General features: G+C 39.6%; 4 protein-coding genes across 12 annotated transcripts in view; 2 read left to right on the top strand and 2 right to left on the bottom strand.

Moving 5' to 3' along the window:
• LOC117600438 (band 4.1-like protein 4A) overlaps nucleotides 1-6,592 on the top strand; it is a 37,925-nt gene extending 31,333 nt beyond the window's left edge. For 6 of the 8 annotated variants that reach the window (XM_034315876.2, XM_034315875.2, XM_034315877.2 and 3 more), the window contains 11 exons: nucleotides 2,215-2,335; nucleotides 2,457-2,544; nucleotides 2,631-2,747; nucleotides 2,806-3,318; nucleotides 3,399-3,613; nucleotides 4,133-4,208; nucleotides 4,315-4,400; nucleotides 4,476-4,631; nucleotides 5,425-5,698; nucleotides 6,115-6,221; nucleotides 6,481-6,592. In XM_034315876.2, the coding sequence (XP_034171767.1) occupies nucleotides 2,215-2,335; nucleotides 2,457-2,544; nucleotides 2,631-2,747; nucleotides 2,806-3,318; nucleotides 3,399-3,613; nucleotides 4,133-4,208; nucleotides 4,315-4,400; nucleotides 4,476-4,631; nucleotides 5,425-5,698; nucleotides 6,115-6,221; nucleotides 6,481-6,517 (1,790 nt within the window). In that variant the 3' untranslated portion in view covers nucleotides 6,518-6,592. The remainder of the gene's footprint in view (nucleotides 1-2,214; nucleotides 2,336-2,456; nucleotides 2,545-2,630; nucleotides 2,748-2,805; nucleotides 3,319-3,398; nucleotides 3,614-4,132; nucleotides 4,209-4,314; nucleotides 4,401-4,475; nucleotides 4,632-5,424; nucleotides 5,699-6,114; nucleotides 6,222-6,480) is intronic. The other 2 variants (XM_034315879.2, XM_034315880.2) reach the window with 2 other exon arrangements.
• Nucleotides 4,737-7,631, bottom strand: Srp9 (signal recognition particle 9). Its single transcript, XM_034315885.2, has 3 exons — nucleotides 7,376-7,631; nucleotides 6,904-6,972; nucleotides 4,737-6,820 (listed from the first exon to the last, which is right to left on the bottom strand). Exons 1-3 carry the CDS (start codon nucleotides 7,445-7,447, stop codon nucleotides 6,725-6,727), a joined length of 237 nt encoding a protein of 78 aa, XP_034171776.1. The 5' UTR covers nucleotides 7,448-7,631; the 3' UTR covers nucleotides 4,737-6,724.
• Nucleotides 7,632-11,407: 3,776 nt separating this feature from the next.
• On the top strand, nucleotides 11,408-13,633 carry U3-55K (U3 small nuclear riboprotein factor 55K). Of its 2 annotated transcripts, XM_034315256.2 has the most exons (8): nucleotides 11,431-11,593; nucleotides 11,699-11,811; nucleotides 11,878-11,975; nucleotides 12,048-12,275; nucleotides 12,333-12,442; nucleotides 12,575-12,771; nucleotides 12,836-13,173; nucleotides 13,242-13,624. In XM_034315256.2, exons 1-8 carry the CDS (start codon nucleotides 11,543-11,545, stop codon nucleotides 13,472-13,474), a joined length of 1,368 nt encoding a protein of 455 aa, XP_034171147.2. In that variant the 5' UTR covers nucleotides 11,431-11,542; the 3' UTR covers nucleotides 13,475-13,624. The 2 variants fall into 2 exon arrangements, with proteins under 2 accessions (XP_034171146.2, XP_034171147.2); XM_034315255.2 differs by having other exon boundaries at nucleotides 11,408-11,593; nucleotides 11,699-11,975; nucleotides 13,242-13,633.
• Nucleotides 13,634-17,719: 4,086 nt separating this feature from the next.
• The window catches only part of Ephrin (ephrin), a 46,417-nt gene continuing 39,788 nt past the window's right edge, over nucleotides 17,720-24,348 (bottom strand). Inside the window, exon 5 of the mRNA XM_034315257.2 lies at nucleotides 17,720-23,410. Within this exon, the coding sequence (XP_034171148.1) occupies nucleotides 23,253-23,410 (158 nt within the window). The 3' untranslated portion in view covers nucleotides 17,720-23,252. The remainder of the gene's footprint in view (nucleotides 23,411-24,348) is intronic.

Here is a 24,348-nt window from a genome sequence, read left to right as displayed (position 1 = left end):
CTCATCGCTGTGAAAAGGGACGAAATGAATGCCCTTTATTCGTGTTCAGTCCCGGTGCCCGTTGACAACGGAAACAGAGACGGATAAAAGCCAGGTGAAAGACAGAGACGAGGAACGGAGTACACGGCACGCGTTTTGCTTCGCGAAATGGAGATAAACCTCTCTCTGAATACGCGTGCGGTCCGCCGCGCGGATGAGATCACCTACCCGCCGATGGGATGGATTGCAACATCTCGAACAACATAATTTTACGTGTTCGACTTTCTCGGCTGCGTTTCTTTCGCGCCACCCCCACTCGGAACGCTCTTTCTCTCGGTACCGCCGTAGCATAAATCCGCCTTCGTTTTCCCAGAAATTCCGTTACTCTTTTCTTGCCCGCTGCAACGTGAAGCAATTAACGATACCTCTTTCCGCCGTTAAAAGAAAAAAAAAAAAATCTAGAAGTAACAGAAAAACGTTCATCGTTATACGGCGGACGCAATTACACGGTCGTTCAGCATCGCAAAGTAATTTCCCAGCGAGAACAGTTTAACGACGAATATTAATTAAGCCGGCAACGAGGAGGATCGCGAGCGGTTTCCACCCTCCGCTACGGGATACGCGTTTTTCTGCGGAGCACTGAACCGTGCCTGCACGGGCGAAAATGAAACGGAGGCGGACAACGTGCGGGCTTTCGCGCATTTTCTTCTCTCCGTAACACGCACTCTTCGTCCGCTACCAGTCCGCTCGACTTCTCTATCCGGTTCAACAGGGTGCTAGCATAACCTTTCTTGTTCGTCTTGCGCAAATATTGGAGTTACTCCGGATATAAGTAGACCATTTTGCAAATGGAAATAGAACTCACAGTGGTGAGAGCGTTGTCCAGCTTTTACGGAGATCTCAAACAAGATAGCTCGCCGGATCTGGGCGCGATGCCATTACAACGGCGACGGAAACACCTTTAGGCATTCTTTCTGCTCGAAATCTTACCCGGTGAATCCCATTATTTCTCGCGAACTTCTCCGTCTCCTCGGGGTCTTTTGTATCCGGAGGATTCGTTTCTAGGGTGCTCTTTCGTTTTGTGAATTAATTTCGACCCGTCGTTTTCTTCGCTCCATTGAAGCAGGATAATAGGAATCGTGGCACGAAATTTAACCCTTTTCCCAGGGTCCACCAGTGAAGCGATTAAAACAATAGTTTTTAATAACGATACGTTGGGATGAAGGTGGAAGCAAGGATGTCCATTCAAATCGTTACTTATTATAATATACAGGGTGTCTCAGCCTTGGCAGTACAAAGGGAGTGGATATAAGGAGGTGCAAAAATAGAAAAATGTAGAGTGACATATTTTTATTAGAGGCTTTATTTTTGTATACATCAATTTTGAAAATTTCGAAAAAATTTCGAAAAATACGTGCCGCCATCTACCGTCTAGTGTCAAAAATGAGCCTTTTCATTTCTCCGATAGGGAGCGCAAAAAATACTTCGATTTTTAGTTCACTCCATCAACATTGGGGGCGCTACTATAAGGAAAAAGGCGCCAACATAGGAATTTTGAAAGGTAAAAATTCTGATACAATTTCATGACATAAAAGTGGTGCAAAATAGCATTTATGCTACATCGTTCTGAAGCTTAAAGTATGACAAAAATGCCTTGTTGTGGAGAACCGGAATCTAAAGGTTTTAATTACGCAAACTGTATAGCCGTCGATTTTACTCGTATCAAACGACTCGCATTCCTGTCCGTGGTCATTTTCCACGTGCCAAGACGAGCTGTTTTTATGCAACCAGCCCGGCGGCGGTGGCAAAAGTTCCAGGATCTATGAGTTCGCGTTTCGCGTATAATACGGATCGACCGATCGTTTCGCGGTCTCGTAATTACACGAGCGAATGAGCATGCAAGAAGCCGGCGACGACAGAGTGCTGGCTTCTCCGAGTAGAACCGACGAGAAAATAAAGTGCCCCTCGCTTCGGTCGGAGCCGATATTCATCAAAGTCAGTGATTCAATTAACCGACTAGGATGATTTCTGGAGGGCATTTCTATCGCGCACCCTATGGGAATCGACGGCCACCGTCTCTGGGGGCGGGGAAACCTCGGGGACAAATCGAGAGGATCGAAATTCCGTCGGTGCAAATTGAACCCGATTAATTTCCTGAAATCTTGATTTCGCAATCAGGCTATTTTGTACCGTTTTTTTTGTTTCTTCAAATAAAGTAATTTTTCCTTTTTTCAGCGGAACTCGGGGACTACGACCCAAGGCGACATTCCGTGGGCTACGTAACCGAGTTTCGTTTCTTAGCGAATCAAACTACGGAATTGGAAAATCGTATAGTGGAACTTCATAAAACTCTCGTGTAAGTTTCACTTTTGTTTAGCTTAGGAAGCGTGTCGTTTCTATTTAGATTAGAGCCATTATCCCTGAGTGGATAACACTGGAGCAGTGATAATTTAGGGTAACAATGAGCTGTTTTTCAGAGGACAATTACCCTCCGCAGCGGAGTTGAATTATCTGGACAAAGTGAAATGGCTGGAGATGTATGGGGTCGATTTGCATCCCGTCTTGGTGAGTATTTGCTTTTCCCAATTAACAAAGCCCCTTGCCGTCGCAACGAGACACGTTCAACTCCTAAGAACCCTACAATCTTACAGGGGGAGGACAGCGTAGAATATTTTCTGGGTCTCACTCCGAGCGGGATAATTCTGTTACGAAACAAGACCAAAGTGGGAAATTATTATTGGCCTCGAATCAATAAAATCTATTATAAGGTAAGTGAATATATTAAAATTTGGAGACACGGAAAGACAGTTTCGCGACTTCTTCCAGGGTAGATACTTCATGCTGAGAGTCAGCGAGAAGAATTCCGAGGAGAGGACTCACGGTTTCGAAACACCATCAAAGGGAGCTTGCAGACATCTCTGGAAATGTTGTCTGGAACACCAGGCGTTCTTCCGTTTGATGGCCACGGGGCCGCCACCCCTGAGTCCTTACTCCCGTTTCCGTTCGTACAGTCCTCCGTCCGGGTCGGAGAAGCACATGGTTATCAGACGGAATCCTCCGCCGATTTTCCAGAGGACCCCGAGTCGCAGGGCGCAGCGACGCGTGGTGGAGGGACAAGAAATGGTCGGCCCGTTCGTGGAAACACCTGCCAGCGTGAACCCGAACCCGTGCAACAATCCGGTCGGCAGTAACGCTTTGTGCAATAGTCAGACCACGAGACAGGTGAACAACTCGAGTCCAAGGAGCACCAGGAGCGCGCCCTGGACTCAGAGCCAACCTCGAGGCCTTTATACTTCGTCTAGTCCTCGGTCCGTCCGCTCAGCGGGAACGGCGCCGGCAGTACGTTCCATAAATTAATTAATTATTAATCATTTCTTCCTGTCGAATTTCTTACGAATTTCAAACTTTATTTTTACCAGCTCTTGAGCAGACTCCAACGAAGGAGCAGCTCGGTAGAGAGCCAAAGTTCAGGGGACAGTCACAGTCGCGGTGGGCATCGTAGAAGAAGTCATAGTCATAGTCATCGAAGGCACAGTCGTCATTCCGATTGCGAATCGGAATTATCCAGAGGCTCGGATACCAGGTCGGGTCATCGTAAGCACCGCAGAAAGCACAGAAGTTCCCGTTCGTCTAGGTACAGTTGATTTCGATTTGATTTTTCTTCAACCCGGGGATACCGGAGCTAATTTATTGCTTTGCGAAACGATCAGACTCTGATCCGACCTCGTTACAGTCGCCATCGTAAGTCAAGACAATTAAGCGTCTAAGACATGCGCGCCGGTTTAATTGGTAATTAATTGACGTAATAAAGGCACCTTAGACGGTCATGTGAAAACGGAACAACTCGTCAGAACGTCTTGGGCGGGTTCATCGACCGTGAGCGCGGAAAAGAAACCCTCGTACTCATTATACTCTCACGGTAGGGTACATAGACCGCGTAAAGGTGATAATTATTTTAATGACGATGCGCTTGGGAAATATCAACCTCGTCCAACGAAATCTCCCCACGCGATGCCCACCTGTTTTTTCAATGGAAAACGAACCGTATGAGTAAAAATGATACAAGTTTAGTTTATCACGGTTCCATTAATAAATGCACCCTTCGTGGTTATACATTATTATCTTGCACGTGTACGCCTGTGAATCTTTTCAGACACGAATTGGTGGACTCGGAACCGCAATGGAGGGAGGCACAGAAGCGGAAGGGCGAAGGTGTGCAACGAGCTGTAGTAAGTTTCAATGACAAACTTGTATTCGACATTCCAGACACGTTTATTGTTTCTTCGAGCGTTTTGAAATATTCTTTTCTTTTCATTTATGTCTTCTATTATGCAGGTAAGCCATACGGAGCCGAGGAGAAGGCATAGGAGTAGACATAGAAGTCCTTCACAGAAACAACCACTGCCGGACGAGCTTAGAAAGTAAGTCCATGGAGTTACCTTTGAGATAACGTCAGAAAAATTTAAATTATTGATGTTATTGATCGATTTTTTTAGGCATTTGGAATTCGGTTTAATAGATACCACAGGAATGAGCGAACAACAACGTCGGGAGATACCATACACCGTGGTTCAATCGCAGTCTGCACAACAATGTACGCTACAGTCTAGCAATTCCCGATTGGACGATGCAGATACGTCGTCCCTACCTAGGTACGATGATCTCAAGACGAGCTGCAACATCCACAGTCATCCTCCTCCGCTGGAGGATGAGACAGGATCCGTAGTCATTGTTTGAAAACTACCCCTTTGCATGTGTGTCTTTTTTTTTTTTTTAATTTATTTAGAGCATGTACGTGATCTTAAGCATGCCCCCTATTATTTATTTGAAGCATGATAGGTCCTTAATAAATCGATGAGATTAACAGCTTGTCGCACCTGTTTATTTATTTCCTGGCTGGCACCCACTGATGCTTTCTGCTATTCCATGGAAATTACTCGTTGCTATTCCGTGGAAGTAAGGACTTAAAAATCGTAGCATTTGTACGTGTTTTATGTATTATTTGTGTGCCATGCATCCGTGTGTACTTGTTGTACAAATATAGGTATCTGGGAGTGTCAAAGTATTTCTCATAGATTCCCAACGATCGATGCAAGTTTATTTATTGTGCCAGTTCGTTCGAATTCCTTAATCCTTTATTTTTTTAGGTATTCTTAAAATACTGTAGACCTGGAAATACATATGTTTATTTGGCGAACTTACAAAACTGATTGACGAATGGAACATGTTGTTGTTTGCGTGAAAATTAGCATTGTTATTTGAATAAAAATGTTGTATCGCTAAGGAATGCAATATATGTATATGGCTCGTAGTGTGTATTAACAATTGTTTGAACGTTTGGTGAACTAAAACGTGTATTGCATCGATGTCGGAATGGTTTTGTCCGATCAGGGATGTGCTTGAAATTTGACGTGATATCGAAGACTGTCAAGGAATCACTTTCAGAACAATCGGATCCGTTGGCAAACGAAACAGAAGAGTGATACAACATTGTCGAGACGGAAGTTATAATTTGCCGCCAACAAGGCCGAGTCATATCGAGACAAAGTACTACGACGGTAGTAGGAGCGAGTGCAATATGAGGAAGGACTTTTATTATATTCGTAACAACAGAATATTGATAGGAAATAACGTGGACAGTGGTCTCGGGGAAAGTACACCGCAGGAATTTTCAAGCTGCTGCTCAAGCTCTGTCGACAGCGCTAAACCTACTCGTGTAGTACGTATTTTTACGCTTCTATTTCTTAAATCATTTGTTTTCCAGTGAAACTCATTACTTTTACATTTCATATATGTTCTTCGTTTATTTATGCCGTTATTTTAAGTAATGAGTAACACTTTTGCGCTTTATGTAGTTTAAGCTTATTGCTTCTGAGAAAGAATAAAAGATAATCATGATTTTGAATCACCGATATAAAATCATCTTTATTAAAATTGCACTCATTATAGAAAAATCTTTTAGAGATACTAAGCGCTTATTTACAAATACGTACACGTGGTTAAGGCTTGCTATTTCTTTCTTTGCTAGTCACAGCATTTTATTATATTCTAATAAATGTTGTTACTAGAATGTAGTGTGTTGTATTCTAAAATTTTCTGCCTAGTAAATTAGTAAAATAGTTTTGTTTGGTATAGCCGCAAATGCAATTAGGGGGAGAGGTACGCTATGAATTGTCTTCAAATCAAGAAATCTACCCTCCTGTTGATACTACTCTGGACGCTGTTCTTCAGCCCATTATATCGTAAGTGCTTCTTTTCATTGCTTCGTGCTTCTCTCTTATAATAATATTCAGTTACAAATTACAATTGAATCTGGCTTCATTAATAACAATTGCATTATACTCTGCTAAGTATTCTTCTTATTGTTGGAATTAGATGATTACATTTTCTGGAAAGTACTGGTTTTTTTCGTACAAATTCTAAGAATAATTTGTTTGGAAAATTTATTATCACATCGATTTTCGTTCGTACTACGATACATTTAACTTTGTACTGTTTCAGAACTTTAACAAGGAGACAACGGAACCGCCCGAAATGAGCATTAAGCTTTAAATAAATAAAAAATAGACATTTATGCACATATTGTATATTTAAGAAAGTTTTTTATACCTCATTCAAATTAAATATCTATAATCCCATCAGTCGCTGAATCTTATGAAATGGAACAACATAAACAGTGAATTAAATGCGCAGCACTTTTAATCCTTGATTAAAAAAGTGTCCCTAATCTTATCTAGTCCCTTATTTAGCTCTCTTTAGAAGCCATGTGCCTCATAAGATTTCCTATAAATTTTTCCATCTTCTTTAAATCTTGTGCTATCTCTGTTCTGTACTGTAGACACTGAAAAATAAAATCACAATTTTGTTATTTATATATAGTTCTTTAAGAGTTAGTAAGGTAAGTTACACAAGGACAGAACTTACTGTTCGATTATCTGTAAGTTTTAGACATAAGACACCTTTAGTATGGCAATACTTCATTGTGTACCGAGCCTACATTAACAAAACATAAATTATAAACTTATAATCATTGATCATTAAACTATTTATAAAGAAAATATAATATTCCTATAAATTTCATTGACTCTACCTTTAATATTAAAACAAACAAAATATTTTACATAAATATATTTTCAATATTTATACATTGCCTATGTTCCAAACATTGGATATATTATTTGATCACTTTTTACTTAAAAAAGTTATTAAAGTAAACTTTTTGCAACATTTACATGACGTATCATATTCAAACGTCAATTATAACCTGCCAAGTTTTTTTTTAATTACTGAATGAAATATATGTATATAATATCATTTTTATGAATTGTAAGAAACTTATAATATTATATGATAAAAATAAATTGAAATAATTGTTGTAGTATTAAATAAATCACACCTTCAGTGGATCTTGAAGATATAACCTCTCGGCACCTTTTTCAAATTCTTCCCATGAACTTAAATATGTCATTTTTATTATTAATAAAAAATGCTACACAGATAAATTTATCATATACTAATTTTTAAATAAAAGTAAACAATTTTATTTAACGCATTGCTAGGGATGACGGCACAGTATTGTTAGAAATAGACATATGGCCTTCTAACCACTTCTGACTTCTGACACGAGTCGAGAAGACAGTTTAGATACTATAGTGTGTGTAGTACCCTATATTATTTATATGCCGCTTTGCGCCGACGCATATCAGTGTACCTGTCTACCTTCGGAAGGTCAAACATAAAAGTGGGTGCACTCCCGTTTTTCGGCGGAGTACCATTTCTACATGCACATTTGGTGCAAACTACTCAACTACTTACCGATCTTGACGATTTGGATAATATAAGGATCAGACTACCATTCTTTAGGTCCTCCTGAACACGTCCTTCAAATTTTTTTACATTCATACATTCTTTCCATCCCTACATTCCTTACATCGCTTCATCCCTTATATCCCTACATTCCCAACATTTCCTCATCCCTTACATCCCTGCATTCTTACATCTCTTCATCCCTTGCAATCCTGCATCTCTTACATCTCTGCTTCCCTTACATCCCTGCATTTCTCACATCTCTACATCCCTTACATCCCTGCATCCCTTACATGCCTATATCCTTTACATCCTTGTATCACTTATATTCCTGCATTCCATACATCCCAGTACCTCCCTGAAACTGAGTTGAAATTTTCGCGGCTATAAGGCCTGCAACTTTATACAAATTTAGTTCCTTTTTTCGCCACCAGAGGGCGCTGACTCGACATCGAAATTATAGTTCACATTTTTGCCGCCAGAGGGCCAGAAATTGAGCAAGGTTTGGTTCCTTTTTTCGTCACCAGGGGGCGCTGATTCGACATCGAAACTATAGTTCACATTTCTGCCGCCAGAGGGCCAGAAATGGAACAAGGTTTAGTTCCTTTTTTCGTCGCCAGAGGGCACTGATTCGACATCGAAATTTTAGTTTGCATTTTTGCCGCTAGGGGGCGCTATTTTTTCGAAAATTTCGAAACTAACTTACCTTTACTTACCTTTACTCAAGCAGTCTTTATAATATATTTATTATAAGGAATGTAGGGATGAAAGGAATGTAGGGATGAAAGGAATGTAGGGATGAAAGGAATGTAGGAATGAAAGGAATGTAGGGATGAAAAGAAAGTAGGGATGAAAAGAATGTAGGGATGTAAGGGATGAAGTGATGTAAGGAATGTAGGGATGAAAAGCAAGTAGGGATGAAAAGAATGTAGCGTTGAAAGAATGTAGGGATGTAAGGGATGAAGCGATGTAAGGAATGCAGGGTTAAAAGAATGCAGGGATGTAAGGGATGCAGAGATGTAACGGAACGAGGGATGTAGAGGAATTCCGTAGGGGTCCGGGGCTGGGGCCCCGGTCTCCACTGCACGCGGGCCGAGGAGTGCCGGCATCGGATGTGGCCCCCGATGTCGGCAGAGTTTGGCACATGGCGGAGGGTCAAACGACCCTCCCTAACGCCCTAGTGCAGGCCACCGTGGTGGTTTTAGTGGGTAAAAATCCCACACTACCTCCGGCCTTTCCCCAGGGGGGCTGAAGGTGTCTTTCTGAAGATTTCCACCACGTTAAATAAAAAAAAAAAAAAAATAAAAAGGTAGTTAAGGGTTGCAGGAATCTAAGGAATGCAGGGATGTAAGGAATGCTGTCTTCGGCTGAGACCCAGAAGGGGGATGTAATCATAAATGTTATTCCCCTTCGATGAGCTTATTCAATAAGCAAAAAAAAATAAAAGAAATAAATTAAATTAACTCTGGAAAATATTAAAGGACAATTATTATATTGGTTGTGCCTTCTTCATACGGACCTGATTTCATCCTGGGGTGTAGGGGACCCCGCTGCGCCAATAACGCCCTTTGCGTACCGCCTTGATATCATATTGGGGTCTTAAGGAACCCGAAACACCAGCGAGTATCTCTGCATACCTATACCACCCGGGGTGCTAAGGACCCCGAAGCACCAGTCACTATCTCTACGTACCGCCTTGATATCATACTGGGGTCTTAAGGAACCCGAAACACCAGCGAGTATCTCTGCATACCTATACCACCCGGGGTGCTAAGGACCCCGAAGCATCAGTCACTATCTCTACGTACCGCCCTGATATCATATTGGGGTCTTAAGGAACCCGAAACACTAGCAAGTATCTCTGCATATCTATACCATCCGGGGTGCTAAGGACCCCGAAGCACCAGTCGCCATCTCTACGTACCGCCCTGATATCATATTGGGGTCTTAAGGAACCCGAAACACCAGCGAGTTAGTATCTCTGCATACCAATATTATACCATCCGGGGTGCTAAGGACCCCGATGCACCAGTCACTATCTCTACGTACCGCCCTGATATCATATTGGGGTCTTAAGGAACCCGAAACACTAGCAAGTATCTCTGCATATCTATACCATCCGGGGTGCTAAGGACCCCGAAGCACCAGTCGCCATCTCTACGTACCGCCCTGATATCATATTGGGGTCTTAAGGAACCCGAAACACCAGCGAGTATCTCTGCATACCTATACCACCCGGGGTGCTAAGGACCCCGAAGCACCAGTCACTATCTCTACGTACCGCCTTGATATCATACTGGGGTCTTAAGGAACCCGAAACACCAGCGAGTATCTCTGCATACCTATACCACCCGGGGTGCTAGGGACCCCGAAGCACCAGTCACTATCTCTACGTACCGCCTTGATATCGTACTGGGGTCTTAAGGAACCCGTAACACCAGCGAGTATCTCTGCATACCTATACCACCCGGGGTGCTAAGGACCCCGAAGCATCAGTCACTATCTCTACGTACCGCCCTGATATCATATTGGGGTCTTAAGGAACCCGAAACACTAGCAAGTATCTCTGCATATCTATACCATCCGGGGTGCTAAGGACCCCGAAGCACCAGTCGCCATCTCTACGTACCGCCCTGATATCATATTGGGGTCTTAAGGAACCCGTAACACCAGCGAGTTAGTATCTCTGCATATCTATACCATCCGGGGTGCTAAGGACCCCGATGCACCAGTCACTATCTCTACGTACCGCCCTGATATCATATTGGGGTATTAAGGACCCCAAAACACCGGTGAGTATCTTTGCATACCAATATTATACCATCGGGGTGCTAAGGACCCCGTAGCACCGTAGACACTTTGCTTACCGACACTACTGCATTCGGGGTGTCTGAGACCCCGAGGAACCGGTGACACCGATATTATGCTACTTGGGGTTTCAAGGACCCCGAAGCAACTAGCGAAATATAAGAACGAAAAACGAACAAATCGTGAAACTCACTTGTTCGGAATAGTGATGGGTTTGAGCGGATCTAGCGAAATATAAGAACGAAAAACAAACAAATCGTGAAACTTACTGGTTCGGAATAGTGATAGATACGACCGGATGTAGCGAAATATAAGACCTAAAAACGAACAAATCGTGAAACTCACTTGTTCGAGGTAGTGATGGGTACGACCGGATCTGTAAAGGATGCGCACTACAATTATTTATTATAAAACAAACTTGTAAATAATTAAGAAATTATTCACTCACAAGCAATGAGAATGATATATTTGTAAATCACAAACGATTTCCAATCATTACAGTTATCAGTTATCACAAAATCTGTTTATTATAAAAAATTACTAAAAAGTTTCGGCTCACATCATGATTGAAATAAAATTGCTAATTATAAAAGAACTAATTTGTCACAAACGTTAAAAACAGACTCACAATCAATCACAAACGATTTACAAACGACATACACTAAGAAAATTAAAAATAATCATATTTTACTATTCCTTCCGGCTCGCTTCATGTATGTATGTACATACATACATAGGTCAGTTAGCCCTAGGTGAGCCTGGGGGTGTTTCATACCCCAAAGACACGACCCTCCAGAATAAAGACACGTCTATTCTTTTTATATCTATAGTTACTGGATAGAGCAGAGGGCGTTCGTTCTTAAAACAAATTCAAAGCCTCCCGAGAGCATGCCATGTGCTTGTTTTAAGTTAGGTTAAATGTTCAAAACGTATATTTAAAATAGGCACCATGTCATTTTTTATTCGAAATAAACAAGGTGGCAGTGGAACTAAAAGAAAGGTATCTTTTTTTGTTATAAAATCAATGGAAAATTTATATATTCATTTGCATACGCAGTTTTGTAAATAAATATCTATACAAATAATGTTTGTAATGAAATATTAGTTCAACGGTCATGGTGGATCTACAAAAGGAAAGAAGGATGCAAAGAAACCTATGACTGATGACAATGAAAGTATTGCTAGTACAGATGAAGAACTTGCAGAAGAAAATCAGAGGTATCTGTATGCTACTAAATATGAATTTATAATTTGTTTTAACACCTTGTTCCTGATATTTTATAGACATGAAAAGTATGAGAGTGAAGAAGAAGAAGAAGAAACTGCCCAGGAAAAGCGTATAAGACTTGCAAAGAAATATCTTGAACAGATAGAGGAAGAAGGTGAATTTTTGTTAAAGTATTTGTTAGATGTTTTATCTTATCACATTTTAATATTATTTTGATAAAATATAGAAAGGGATAGGACAGAATTTGAACAGGGAGCAGTGACAAAACGTTTACATGAAGAATATTTGGAAGAAAAAGGAAGGTTACGAAAGACAGTAGCTTCAAATTATATTAGTCATGGTGAACCAATTATCCTGAAATGCAAAGAACATAAAGGTTCAATAACTTGTTTATGCCTTTCAAGCAATGGAAATTTCTTATATTCTGGTTCAAAGGATGGTGGTTTGGTTAAATGTATGTCATGTTGAATTTTATGACTGGATAGATGGTTTATAATAATTTTTGTTATAGGGTCTTTAAAAGATAGAACAAAGTTAAAAGTTATTAAAAGAAAAAAGAAAGCACAAGATGGAATAAAATGCGTACAGTGCATGGCCATTAGCACTGACGGTAAATTTTTGGTAAGACTATAAAAGAATTTTATACCCGGGAACCCTACGGGTGGGGAGGCATCGCCATTTTCCGTGCGGACACCTACCACGTTCGGTACTATACTTATAACTATATCTGAACCTGAACTTTTATGGTTAAAGGTAGTAGGAGATAGTGGCTGTAAAGAGATTAAGGTATTTTCTGGAGATACCTTGGATCACGTAAAGAATTTACAAGGTCACAGAGGCAGTGTAACTGGTTTAGTTTTTCGCAAAGGTACACATACATTATATTCAGCTTCTGAGGATAGAAGTGTAAAAGTATGGAATTTAGATGATATGGCATATGTAGAGTCCTTGTAAGTATCCTTTGTTTAAATGTACTATAAAATTCTTCAATATGGTATTAACATTTTCTGTTAGATTCGGGCACCAAAGTAGCATTACATCAATTGATGCCCTCGCGAGGGAAAGAGCTATAACCAGTGGCGGTTTTGATGGAACGGTTCGAATTTGGAAAATCATCGAAGAATCGCAGCTCATATTTAATGGGCACGGTGGTAGTATAGACTGTGTGAAGCTCATAAATGAAGAAAACTTTTTTAGCTGCGGAGATGATGGGCAGTTATGTGTTTGGGGTTGTTTAAAGAAAAAGCCTTTATGCTCGGTAGCGGACGCACATGGTAAAGATGAAAGTAATAATCAACCAATGTGGATTTCTAGTATAGCTACTTTACTTAATACAGATTTAGTTGCATCAGGTAAATCTTTTCTTCTTTAAAAAAAAATTATAATTATTATTCTGTATTTAATAATTGCTATACTGTAGGATCGCGGAATGGAATCATTAAATTATGGCAGTGCGGTGACTCCTTCAGGTCACTGGATCCACTATTTGAAATTCAGTTAATAGGTTTTATAAACGCGCTATGCTTTACTCCGGATGGAACTCATCTTATCGCTGGGGTCGGTCAAGAGCATAGGCTTGGAAGATGGTGGCGTATCCCGGAAGCAAAGAATAGTATTGTTATAGTACCGTTAATTCAAACGGAAAACAAATAATTTATATAATAAGAAAAAGGGATATATGTATTTTAATGAATCAATGAAATTTGTCATAAAGAATGTGTATATAAATATGTATAGAATGAATCTTTTTATGCATTAAAGAAAAGCGCTGTTTAGTATTTTATAACTCTGTGGTGATTTATTTTTTCTACGTTTATTAAGAAAAATTGCATTCCATGTCTTCGGTTGTGCTAGCCATGGCATGTCAATGAAATAAAAGAAATATTGGTCCACAGTACAAGTATTTATTTATTCTGTACAAAAGTTGAGTTATAAAATATTATGTCCCCATTTTAGGTCTTGTTCTTAGTCTTGTATACCATGCCGTCTTGAGTTCGTTCGTATAATAACAATAATCGCCGCGAAGGACATTAGCGTTTACGAGAAATGAAAGTGGCCTGATCGTTGATCGATTTAGCGCCGGTGAAAACAAAGCAATAAGATCCATAGATCTATGATCTCGTTTCCGCGTAAACGCAGCTGCCCTCGCACGAACCTCGGGCTCACCGTGTACATATACAAATCAAATCGACTCTGTAATTCGCATATTTATTCGCGTCAACAAACGAGTGAACACCGATTGTACGCTACTTCTTGTGTGCAATTCTTGTGAGTAAGATTTTTTTAAACGAGTGCGACAAACTAGGTCTTTCAATACGTGTCTTTCTTTCATACGTCTTTCACGTGCTTCGTCTCGTGTTACTTTCTTTTCGTTCTCCGATCTTAGGACCATGAGGAGTGTGATTGATAATTGAAGCAACAGTGCTATTAGCCCGATCAATTCGTTGACTGTATTTTCAATTTTACCTAACACAGTTCCGTTTCAAATTAGGCATCATTTTTATTTCATTGAATTCCAATTTTCTTTTCGTTCCTTCTTCGTTTAGTTCCTTTCGAATCGTTACTTCAAATCAGATTCTATCAACGGATTATCTTGATATCCATGCTAATTAAGCCGTTTGCAAAGAAAGGAAAGCGATGGCACAAAAATGGCACCGATTTAGCGCTAATACTCGAAACTTAATTCTAAACATGGGAAAACTAGACCAGCTTGTCGTTGTATCTCAACCAAGAAGTGCCTTATTAAGGAAGAAACACACACGTGGTGTATTTCATTGCGGGTCCAAGCACAACGTGCATTAAAACGTGTGTAAGACAAGACTTATCAACGTGATCGCAAACAAATATATCGCAACGTCGAAAATCATCATACAGCACACTTACAAGCACACATAATACTTTTTTACACCATTTTTTTTCTTTTTTCTTTCTCTATATAACATGACCTGCAATCGTGCAAACACTTAGACTCCAAATTGCAATGTAACCCCGAATAACGTCTTACAGAGGAACTTACGTTTTTCTTTTTTTCTGTTAGCAAAATTTTGCACCGCAAAATATATCTCGTCGCTGTTGCGTTCAATGATTTCGATTCGAATGTAGCCCTAAATAACAACCTTCGAAAATAAAACGAGAAACGATTCGTTTAAGCGCATTCCTTTTCTTCATTTTTCATTCCCGTAAGTCCTGCCCTACGTAACGACAGTTTTGCCCTTAAACAATCGCAAAACAATAACGTAAGCCGCGAGTCGTTTTTGGCAAGTCGAAAGATTCGTTGTCTGTGAAGCATACACGGCTAAAAGCCTTAGGCGAGCTGAACGGAGGCTTAATTTAAATCGGATCGAATCGATTGAAACAAGTGGCATGGTCGCGTCTCCCGTTGATTGGGCTACGCGGCTCGAAACGTAATCATCTTCCTTCTCGGCATCGCGAATTGTGAGATTTTTTGTATCTTGCATATCGTCGCGGTTTCTGATTTTATATTCTGTACGTTTAAGGGCAACATAGGCTTCTTTTGGTTAAGGAAAAAAGTAGAGAGAGAAGCGTTCCACCGTTTGCCTTCGGTTTTGGAAAAATCCTAGGGGAACCTAGGTAGATGGACATAAGGCAACTGGTAGAACACTCTTTTCCCTAAATTTCTTTTTAACTAAAAGAAGTCTAAGTTGCATGTAATTGTACACTTGATCTTGTAAAGCACACGATGTCCGACGAGAGGAAACATTTTTTAACCCCTTCGGTATGGTCGACACGTTTATATCAGGGGTACAACACAAAAGTTCCCCTTAGGATTTTCAATTATTATGGTGATGACGATTAAGGGACACGTAATATCAATTTTTTGAACATTTTTGGAAAAATATTAATAAAGAAAATTGCCTCTAAAACAATGGAAATTTTTACATACCCCCAATATATTACATTGATTAACTTTCAACCCTAATGAAATTATTTTATATTTTACTATAGATATTTCTATATTTAATTGCTATCTATAAATTTCCATTGCATGCTTTTAATCGGATGATCATAGTCGACCTTAGTACCGAAAGGGTTAAATCTAGTTTGTGATACGATCATTACAAAAACTGTTCAATTTATAGTGTGAAATATTGTTGATATGTATCACCACAGAAATTATTATTATTGTCAATGATCAGCGAACATTTAATAATTTCAAATGATTTTATCTCTCAATCGTGATTAGGTAAACGATGGAATTTAACTGTGCACATTTTTATAAATGAATAATATATTTCAGAAACGTTCTCAATTAATATTAATTGATTAAATCTGCTGGATATCATGTACTTTTCAGTATGTACTACGGCGAATGCAGTTTATCATTTCGTTATTGATGGAATTGGATCATTATCGAAAGACTCACGAAATTCTAGGATGCGATCGAACCGGAAATCCGCTATCGGCAGCAAACCTCTCACATTCCTTCATACCAATTTTTCCATTTCACATGCAGGGTAGAACAACGAATAAGTTACCACTACGATAATCATCAATCTTTCCGAGTATAATTGAAAATGGCAGTTTTCGTTTATATTTCGTTTGTATTTCACGCGACGCAAGAGGAACTTTTTCCCGAAGAAGATCTCTTCGTATCAAAGTTTTGTGCGTTACAATACGATATTTTCCTGTAAGAACACGTACAATAGAATCTTTGAAAATCGTTCGAGCTATCTTAGAAAACGATACGAGATTCTATTTAAAATTTCAACATCCAAAGAAAGAAAAGGCAATCCGGTCTACCGTCTTCCTCTTGCATTTCATGTCAACAACCGTTTCCAAATAACCGTACGTATACCTAATATCGACAGAACTTGACAAATCAGAGGAATAAAGCGTATCTTCGTTTTCATTTTTCAAAATCACGCGGTCATGATTTGATCCATCAAACAGGAGGGATTCGTGACGCGGCTGGAATCTCTTCGGATGGAACAGGCACGATAAACATTATCTCATACTTTTACAACCAATTTAATTCCAGGAACTTATTAATGCCTGTCCGAGTTGAACGTAAAAATGATGACAGTGATTTCTGAAATTTTACCAGCCAGCATCTCGAATCCTCCATTTCGTGGCCATCTACGTTGATGACATTAAATATAAAATTTAAAAAAAAAACAACAAAGAATTAATTTCTCATCGAATACATGAACTAGAGTGCTCGATACCCTGGTTTGAACCTGGCCTGGAACATTGGATCGCATGCGTTTCGTTTTACCGAGAGAATATCCTTTTCTTTTTTTGTACTAAACGATTCGAGACGACTCGCGCAAGGTACTTTCAAAATGAAACGACGTCCATCGGCGTCGACGTACTGTACGTGTCTGTGTCTGTGTGTGTGTGTATGTGTATATGTATGAATATGTACGCATATATAAATACGGGACGCCCGGTTTCCCTGTTCGGCATTTTTTTTTTTTTTTTTCAAGTTACTTTTCTTTTTTTCCATTTCGTTTCTGTTACTTTCGTTTACCATCGATATATGTGACCGTATATCGACATACATAATACAATAATAGCTATATAAATGATGGGACGCGGACGAATCTGCCGTCCAGGCGTCGTGATCTCACGTCTTTTACATTTTTCCTGCGAGTGAATTCACGCACGTGCGTTTTTCGTTTGCGTGGACGAAATCCCGCCACTTCGTCGCCTTTTCTTTTACCTCTATGTGTGTACATTTAAATACATATTCCTTTTTGTTGCTCGTAGAGTCGCGTTTATCGCGGTACCACATATCATGTGTACGTGTATGTATGTGTGAGAGAGATAGAGAGATAGAGCGAGCATATGTGCTCGAGTGTATGATGAGTGTGCGTGTCTTGCATGTACTTCATGAAAGTTGATTCACGTTTACTGTGTTACGGTTACCTGTTATCATTTCATTCTTTTTTTTTTGTCGATTATGTGTTTTTTCCGGTTTTTTGTCTGCTTGGACTGTTTTAAATACTATTTCGCTACAAGTGGACTACCATTATGAACACTACACTACTTTGTATTGTATTTTTAATGCTTTGTAATGAACGACTGTACTGTACTGAACGTGCATACTTGGTGAGCACACGCAATCTATAGGGATCACGATCACGGATACCATACGTGGATCACGCTATGTTTATGTGAAAATAAAAATTCAGATCACCAGGGGTTGAGAAACTTATCATTTTCGAGCTATCAAATTTTGTTAATCAAGAAATTGAAAAATTGAAATCATTCTGTACTTATTGATAATTCGTGGAACTAGGATTCTTGCTGGTACCACTTCCGGTTCGTTACTTCAGCTGCCATTTTGATAAGGATAAAGAAACTTATCTTTTTTGAGCTATCAAATTTTGTTAATCAAGAAATTGAAAAATTGAAATTATTCTGTACTTATTGATAATTCGTGGAACCAGGATTCTTGCTGGTACCACTTCCGGTTCGTTACTTCAGCTGCCATTTTGATAAGGATAAAGAAACTTATCTTTTTCGAGCTATCAAATTTTGTTAATCAAGAAACTGAAAAATTGAAATCATTCTGTACTTATTGATAATTCGTGGAACCACGATTCTTGCTGGTACCACTTCCGGTTCGTTACTTCAGCTGCCATTTTGGTAAGGATGAAGCTACCAACTCGGTTCTTCTTCGTGTTAATTCTTGGTCTCATTATTTAAAAATCCAAAAATTATTCTCAATTCGCAGTCTATACGAAAATAGAAAAGGAACCCTAGTCTGCCAATCCCTAATTTATGATAAAAGTAAATTATGATGTCATTTTTGATACTTTTCGTGTTTAATTTCTATGCAAATACAAGGTATTCAAGAGGATGAAAGAAAGGGGGTGTTTTATTATAAACATGGCGCCTTTCGTATGCTTTCCGTGACCGTGATCATTTGTGTCATGTAATTGTACCTGTTACAAAATTAATATATGCAACGTGAGAGAATTCATGACCTGGCTAAAAAGTGTGGTTCTGCATTGAAACGCTCTCGTTTAATTAGTACTTGTGTTCTCGATTATGAGTAATAATCATAGTTTTAATAATAACCACTTTGTGTTTTTTTTCCATCTTGTTAAAAATCTTAGACATCAACGTACATTCATTTTTTTTTTTATTTTATAATAAATTGTTATTAGAAACCTATCCTCGTTACTTGCTATGTATTTAATATAAATTTCATCGTGTTATCGTTATTGATCGTAATCCTTTTTTTTTTTTATATTTACAACGACGTACCTACGAAATCATCTCGATCCCATTTATAAATCCGCGGCGGTGTTGATTCGACGCGGTAAATATAATCAATGGATTCTGTTTTTCTTCTTCTCCCCTTTAAACTCCTTAAACCCTCTGTCTCGAGAAGAGAGGAACAAGTCCTGTTTTCCTTTTTCCGTACGCAACAAGAGTACGTGCTGTAGAGTTCGTCAAGGAGAATTAATTAACCATTGACATTGTTCTTAAACACGCACACGAGAGGATAACACAATGAAATAGCGAAAAAACGAACGATGAAAAATCGTTGGGCGAAGGTATTCGGATGTCTTTGGGATAATTGAACGCGAAAGCTGCGCCTCGTTTTGTAGATCGATTTGAAACTCGCTAGATATAATTGATCCTTTTATCGGCAAATTACAATTATAACGCTGTATCTTTAATTCTCTAACGTATGGTATCTACACAATATATCTTTCTTTTTTTTTCTCCATTTAAATATCAATGGACGATGCGTGTCCCTGTTTGCGGTTATAAAAATAACTCTCGAGGAGCAGCGTTTCGCGTGTGTTCGTGATCGGATAAGGATACGGTGCTTTGGAATCGGTTGTAACGAAAACGAAAAGAGAAGAAAAAAGAAAAAAAATAAGAAAATGAAGAAAGAAGGAAAGAAAAAATAAAATATAAATTGCAGTGAGTGACCTTGTCTATTTTCTATCGATAGTTCGAAGTCTATATTACTGTTATACTGTTATTTACCTATCGTCCGTAAGAATGAAGTACCATTCACATTGGATCTATGTAACTTTTCTGCATTGCTATTGCATTTATGTTATCGGTTACGGGCTGATTTGCTTGCTCTGATTAAATTCGCTATCAAGTCGACCGATATATCAGCAGTCTTTCCGACAACACATTCACGATTCGAATCTGTTCCGTATCGACGAACGATCGAGATAACGTAAACGCATCGTACAATTGCGTCCCATTTACGAAGTGACCACCCTCTCAGACCCGCAAACCGAACTTCGAAGTTGTATGAAAAAACATTTTGTACAATATATCGCGCGAATAACTACCGGTGGAGGATAATAAAGATCTAAGAGGTCTCTTGATCGCTATAAACAACGGATCTACGTTGACAGACTCGATTCATTTTTTTTCTGTTTTTTTTTTTTTTTTTCTCTCTCTTTACAAATATTCGGGTGATTGTCATTGGGTGTCGATTTGCGGGTTGTCGAGGGTCAAACAATTCCACGTGTGAACGAAAACGACTAGAAGAGAAACTAAATGAAACTTCGTAATATAGAATAAGAAGAATCGCTATGAATGGTGAAACAAAAACGAGAGTATCGTGACTGCTTTCGTCATCGATCGGCCCTTACGATTACAAACTGGCTATTGCGGTTAAACACATGGGTAAAAGTACAAACTTGTAGACAGACGAACGGACAGACAGACAAACAGACGTGGATCGGAGGCATGTAATACTTAGGCTTACAATACTGTAATGGATAACATTATACACGCATTTAGTTTCCGCCGTTTTCATCAACACTCTCGGCTGATCGTGGTCATTGACTTTTCATATATATATATATATTTTTTTTTTTTTATTATTTGAAATTGGTTGTCGCGTATTATATTAAGGACGATAAACCATCAATGAATAATGACGAAAACGAGTCGGTTTTTATCGAGCAGCCTTCGGAATACATTTCATCTTTTATTACCTACGATTCGGAATTGGGGTTTCATTTCATTTCTATTTATACGCATTCGCTTGCTCTGGCATTATGCGATAAATCTATCCTCTTCGCATACTCGTATATATTTACAAATAGCTCGTTACTCTAGTTGTCGTATCTGTTCCGTGACCAACGGCGAAACGGTCATTTCCTCCGTCCTCTTTCATCCATCCTCAAGCCCCGTCCGTATCTCGCCGTTCACGAGTCGATAAGAAGTCCGGTAACGATTGTGCAACGATACTGTGCTCGTTGATCGGACGTCGAACGAGATGGCGTCGACGGGAAAGAAATGTACCGTGAAAGGACGATTTCGGAGGACGACAGGTGCGTGTGTCGCACGACGTCGTGTCTCGACCGATTAAATCAGAGATAATCGACGTTAACTGTAAATATGGCAGTATTTGTATTCGGTAGCGATTCCGGACTCGTGATGGTGATCGCGTGATCGTTGGATCGCCTGGATCAAACGGCGATTCGCCGTCACGAAAAATCAACGATCCTTAAGTTTGGAACGGGGCTTGAAAGAGGCGCACGACGGATCGCGTGTAACGATCGTGGCCAGTGTGCATGTATACATGTAATCCTGTAACGCTTTACAAATAAATGCGATTCGCATTGCGCGTATGTTCGTCGATACGCGTATAGAAACTAAGTCTGCGCGGCGGTGTACAATAAATATAGTATCAAAAACGAAAGGACATTGGGAGAACCGAAGTGACGATACAATGGAATCGACGATCGCACGGCCAAATTGATTTAGAATCGCGGTGCGCGCTCGGAGGCGATATAACGCGTGGATAATTAAAGAGTAACGGAAAATCAGAATGAACGGATCCGATGGTGACAGGGTGAAATTCATTTTGCACGTTGTCGTTTTCTTTCTCTTTCATTTTTCTTTTTTACCCCGCCGAATACGCAAATTTATTCGCTATTAAATTTGATATTTTTTTTTTCTTTACTAGTAAATATAGAGAATATCGAGTGTGATTATTCGTAGCGTAATGATAGCGGATAATAAATATAATACAGATCTATAGATAGAGTTCGGTATGGTACAACTATGATACAAAAATCTTACTTCTCTCTCGCCCAGCGATCAGTCTCTCATGCTTTCGTTTTTCATTCCAAGGAAACTCGATCGAAGCGAGGGAATCACTCGTCGACGAGACTTCACGTGGTAAGTGAAATGTGTCACGGTTCTGGAAAACCGTCGCCTGGAACTCGAAAAAGCTCGTCGCACGTTTGCACAGTTCTCTCTGACACTCACTATCCAAATGGACGATCCTCGTGTTCAGTGTTGTACACGCATCTCGTTAACACACTCACGCACGTCACACTCTTTCACACATCCTTCCCGTCTAGCATATAGAAGATTTTTACCTAGTATTACGGCACTCTCTTAAACCTTGCCACCAGGCAAGAGCCACTTGTACATATTCATTAGGAATTTATTTACACGCCTGTTAATTATCCTGCTCGCGATTCACGGGGGTGGGGCGAATGGTTCTCTGTCAGATGTCGTTCGATAAATCTGGATTCAACTAATGGCGCTACTTTTTTCAAACAATCGTAATTCGTCGTTATCTCGATTTGACTAGCGGCGCTACTGTCAATAATTAATCCTCAATTATGACATGGACACGATAATGAAAGTGTAACAAAGAAAAAGGCTTCCAAGTGAAACACATTCGTAAGGAAATTCGTATCGGAGACTTTTCGTGTCTAATAACGAATCTGACTCGAACAACCGATTTTCTTTTTTTTTTAACCCTTTAACGATCTTAATTGCGATTCGTGCAAAGAGATCGTGGTATTCGTGACAGAGGACCGTTCGTTCAACATCGAAGTGGTTTGCGTGATACAATGAAGGTTCTCCTTAAAAATCATCATCGAGGAGAAGTCTTTTCGCGTTTCACTGACGGATGTTTATCTTAGCGTGTATCACGTTCGAGGATAGTTAACACGCTGTTCACGACTTCGCTCGTATTTCGAATAAATACCTAGAATTAGCGTAATGATAAGAAGGACAACCAATACGACTACCATTTATAGTAGTGATAATAGTGGGCATACTATAATAGTGTCTAGTAGTAGCGTTTCGTCTTTCTTCGTAAATCTTACTACCTACGTCTTCGTGCTTCCATTTCGAATAGTTAATATGGCGTTGCTGCTCGTGTGTCGTGCGTGTCTCTCTTCTCTTGACGCTCCCCTGTGTGTTTTCTTCTTTCTTTTATTCATTTCTCTTTCTCTTTTCACCATTCTTTCGTTCTTTCCCTAAAAAACCATCCTTTTCTTCATCTCTTTCTCTCGAGGCAGTCCGACCATAAATCGTGCGCGTTTTATTTTTCACGATCGAGGGGCGGCCGCGCAAAGGGCGCGCGTGCCTCAAGAAATTAATTAAACGTAGGATAATCACAGAAAAAGGGGTTTCGACGTATGGGATATACGTTCTCGTCGATAGTGTGGTCGCTTCACCGCAATAACTGTGGCAGAATCGTGCTGATCAGGAAGCTTGCCGTCAACACAACCACCAGTTGGCTGTAACAATTGTGAACGCGGCTGGAACTCCCACCGTTGTACGTCAGTTCTTCGTTCTTCACAACTTCGTTCGGGTGGTCCGAATATTCCTCTGTTAACAATTAAAAACGTTCGTTATTTATCAATTTACGGGAGAAAGAATAATATAAACAGTGGAGAGACTCGTACAGCAGGAACGAGACGCAACCCTCTTTCCACCCCTAAACGAACCTCCTTTATTATTCAATACATTGTTAATGTAATACTAATAATTTTGCTAAAGCTTCTTTAATCAACAAACACGTTTACTTTGTGGGAAACGCATCCCTGTTAAGCATTTCGGAACGCTATGGAACTGCTAGGAAGCGGGTAGAAAAAGTTGCTTCATTATAGAGCCGGAAACGCAGACATATCGGAGCGGAAGCTGCAATTTCAATCCAAAGTCTGGTGCATAGGTGAGTAGTTTCACTGTGAACTTTTTCTTTCTCTGTAAGCTTTGTTGCGCAAACAAAGCGGAACCTGGTCCACGAACGAAACTGTGAATTTCCATGAACGATTTCGATTACCATTGGAATCCTAAATTGTTATTACGATTCGCAGCATGGTGGTACACCACGAACCATTTCAATTTTATACGTTGAATTCATTTCTATTTGAAAATTTTGAACGAAGAATTAAGAAACCGCGTGTAAAGATTCTACAGGACGTTGCCTTCGAACTTTTCACATACATTCAGTCAGTGATTGATTTAATAATCCTATCCTCTGTAATTTATACGATGCATCGGCTTGTAATAAATAGAACAAGGTAGGAGGTACACGATATAATTTGAAAGCTCATTAAAATTTATTTGCTCGTTATTTACTTTATCCGACTTAATGCGAGTGAAATGATAAGCCGAATGAATTACGTAAAATGATTGTTTGGCACGCAATGGAGCATCACGTTCAACTACGTAACGGTAAAATAATGATTGGAGAGCATCGACGACGTTCCGTTTTGCTTCGTGTCTAACCATCATGGATGTTGCGAAAGGGATTCGTACGACTA

The sequence above is a fragment of the Osmia lignaria genome, chromosome 15 (assembly GCF_051020975.1).
Source record: "Osmia lignaria lignaria isolate PbOS001 chromosome 15, iyOsmLign1, whole genome shotgun sequence".
NCBI classification, from domain to species: Eukaryota; Metazoa; Arthropoda; class Insecta; order Hymenoptera; family Megachilidae; genus Osmia; species Osmia lignaria.
This window is presented reverse-complemented; position numbering and strand designations above follow the sequence as displayed.

Bases quoted from the DNA above. Each gene is read 5' to 3' on its own strand.
- Srp9 (XM_034315885.2), bottom strand. From the start codon at position 7,447: ATGACATATTTAAGTTCATGGGAAGAATTTGAAAAAGGTGCCGAGAGG. The intron at 6,973-7,375 runs GTGTGATTTATT...TTGTTAATGTAG, and splicing joins ATCTTCAAGATCCACTGAAG to GCTCGGTACACAATGAAGTA. The intron at 6,821-6,903 runs GTAAGTTCTGTC...TTTATTTTTCAG, and splicing joins AACTTACAGATAATCGAACA to TGTCTACAGTACAGAACAGA.
- U3-55K (XM_034315255.2), top strand. From the start codon at position 11,543: ATGTCATTTTTTATTCGAAATAAACAAGGTGGCAGTGGAACTAAAAGA. The intron at 12,276-12,332 runs GTATGTCATGTT...TTTTTGTTATAG, and splicing joins GGATGGTGGTTTGGTTAAAT to GGTCTTTAAAAGATAGAACA. The intron at 13,174-13,241 runs GTAAATCTTTTC...GCTATACTGTAG, and splicing joins TACAGATTTAGTTGCATCAG to GATCGCGGAATGGAATCATT.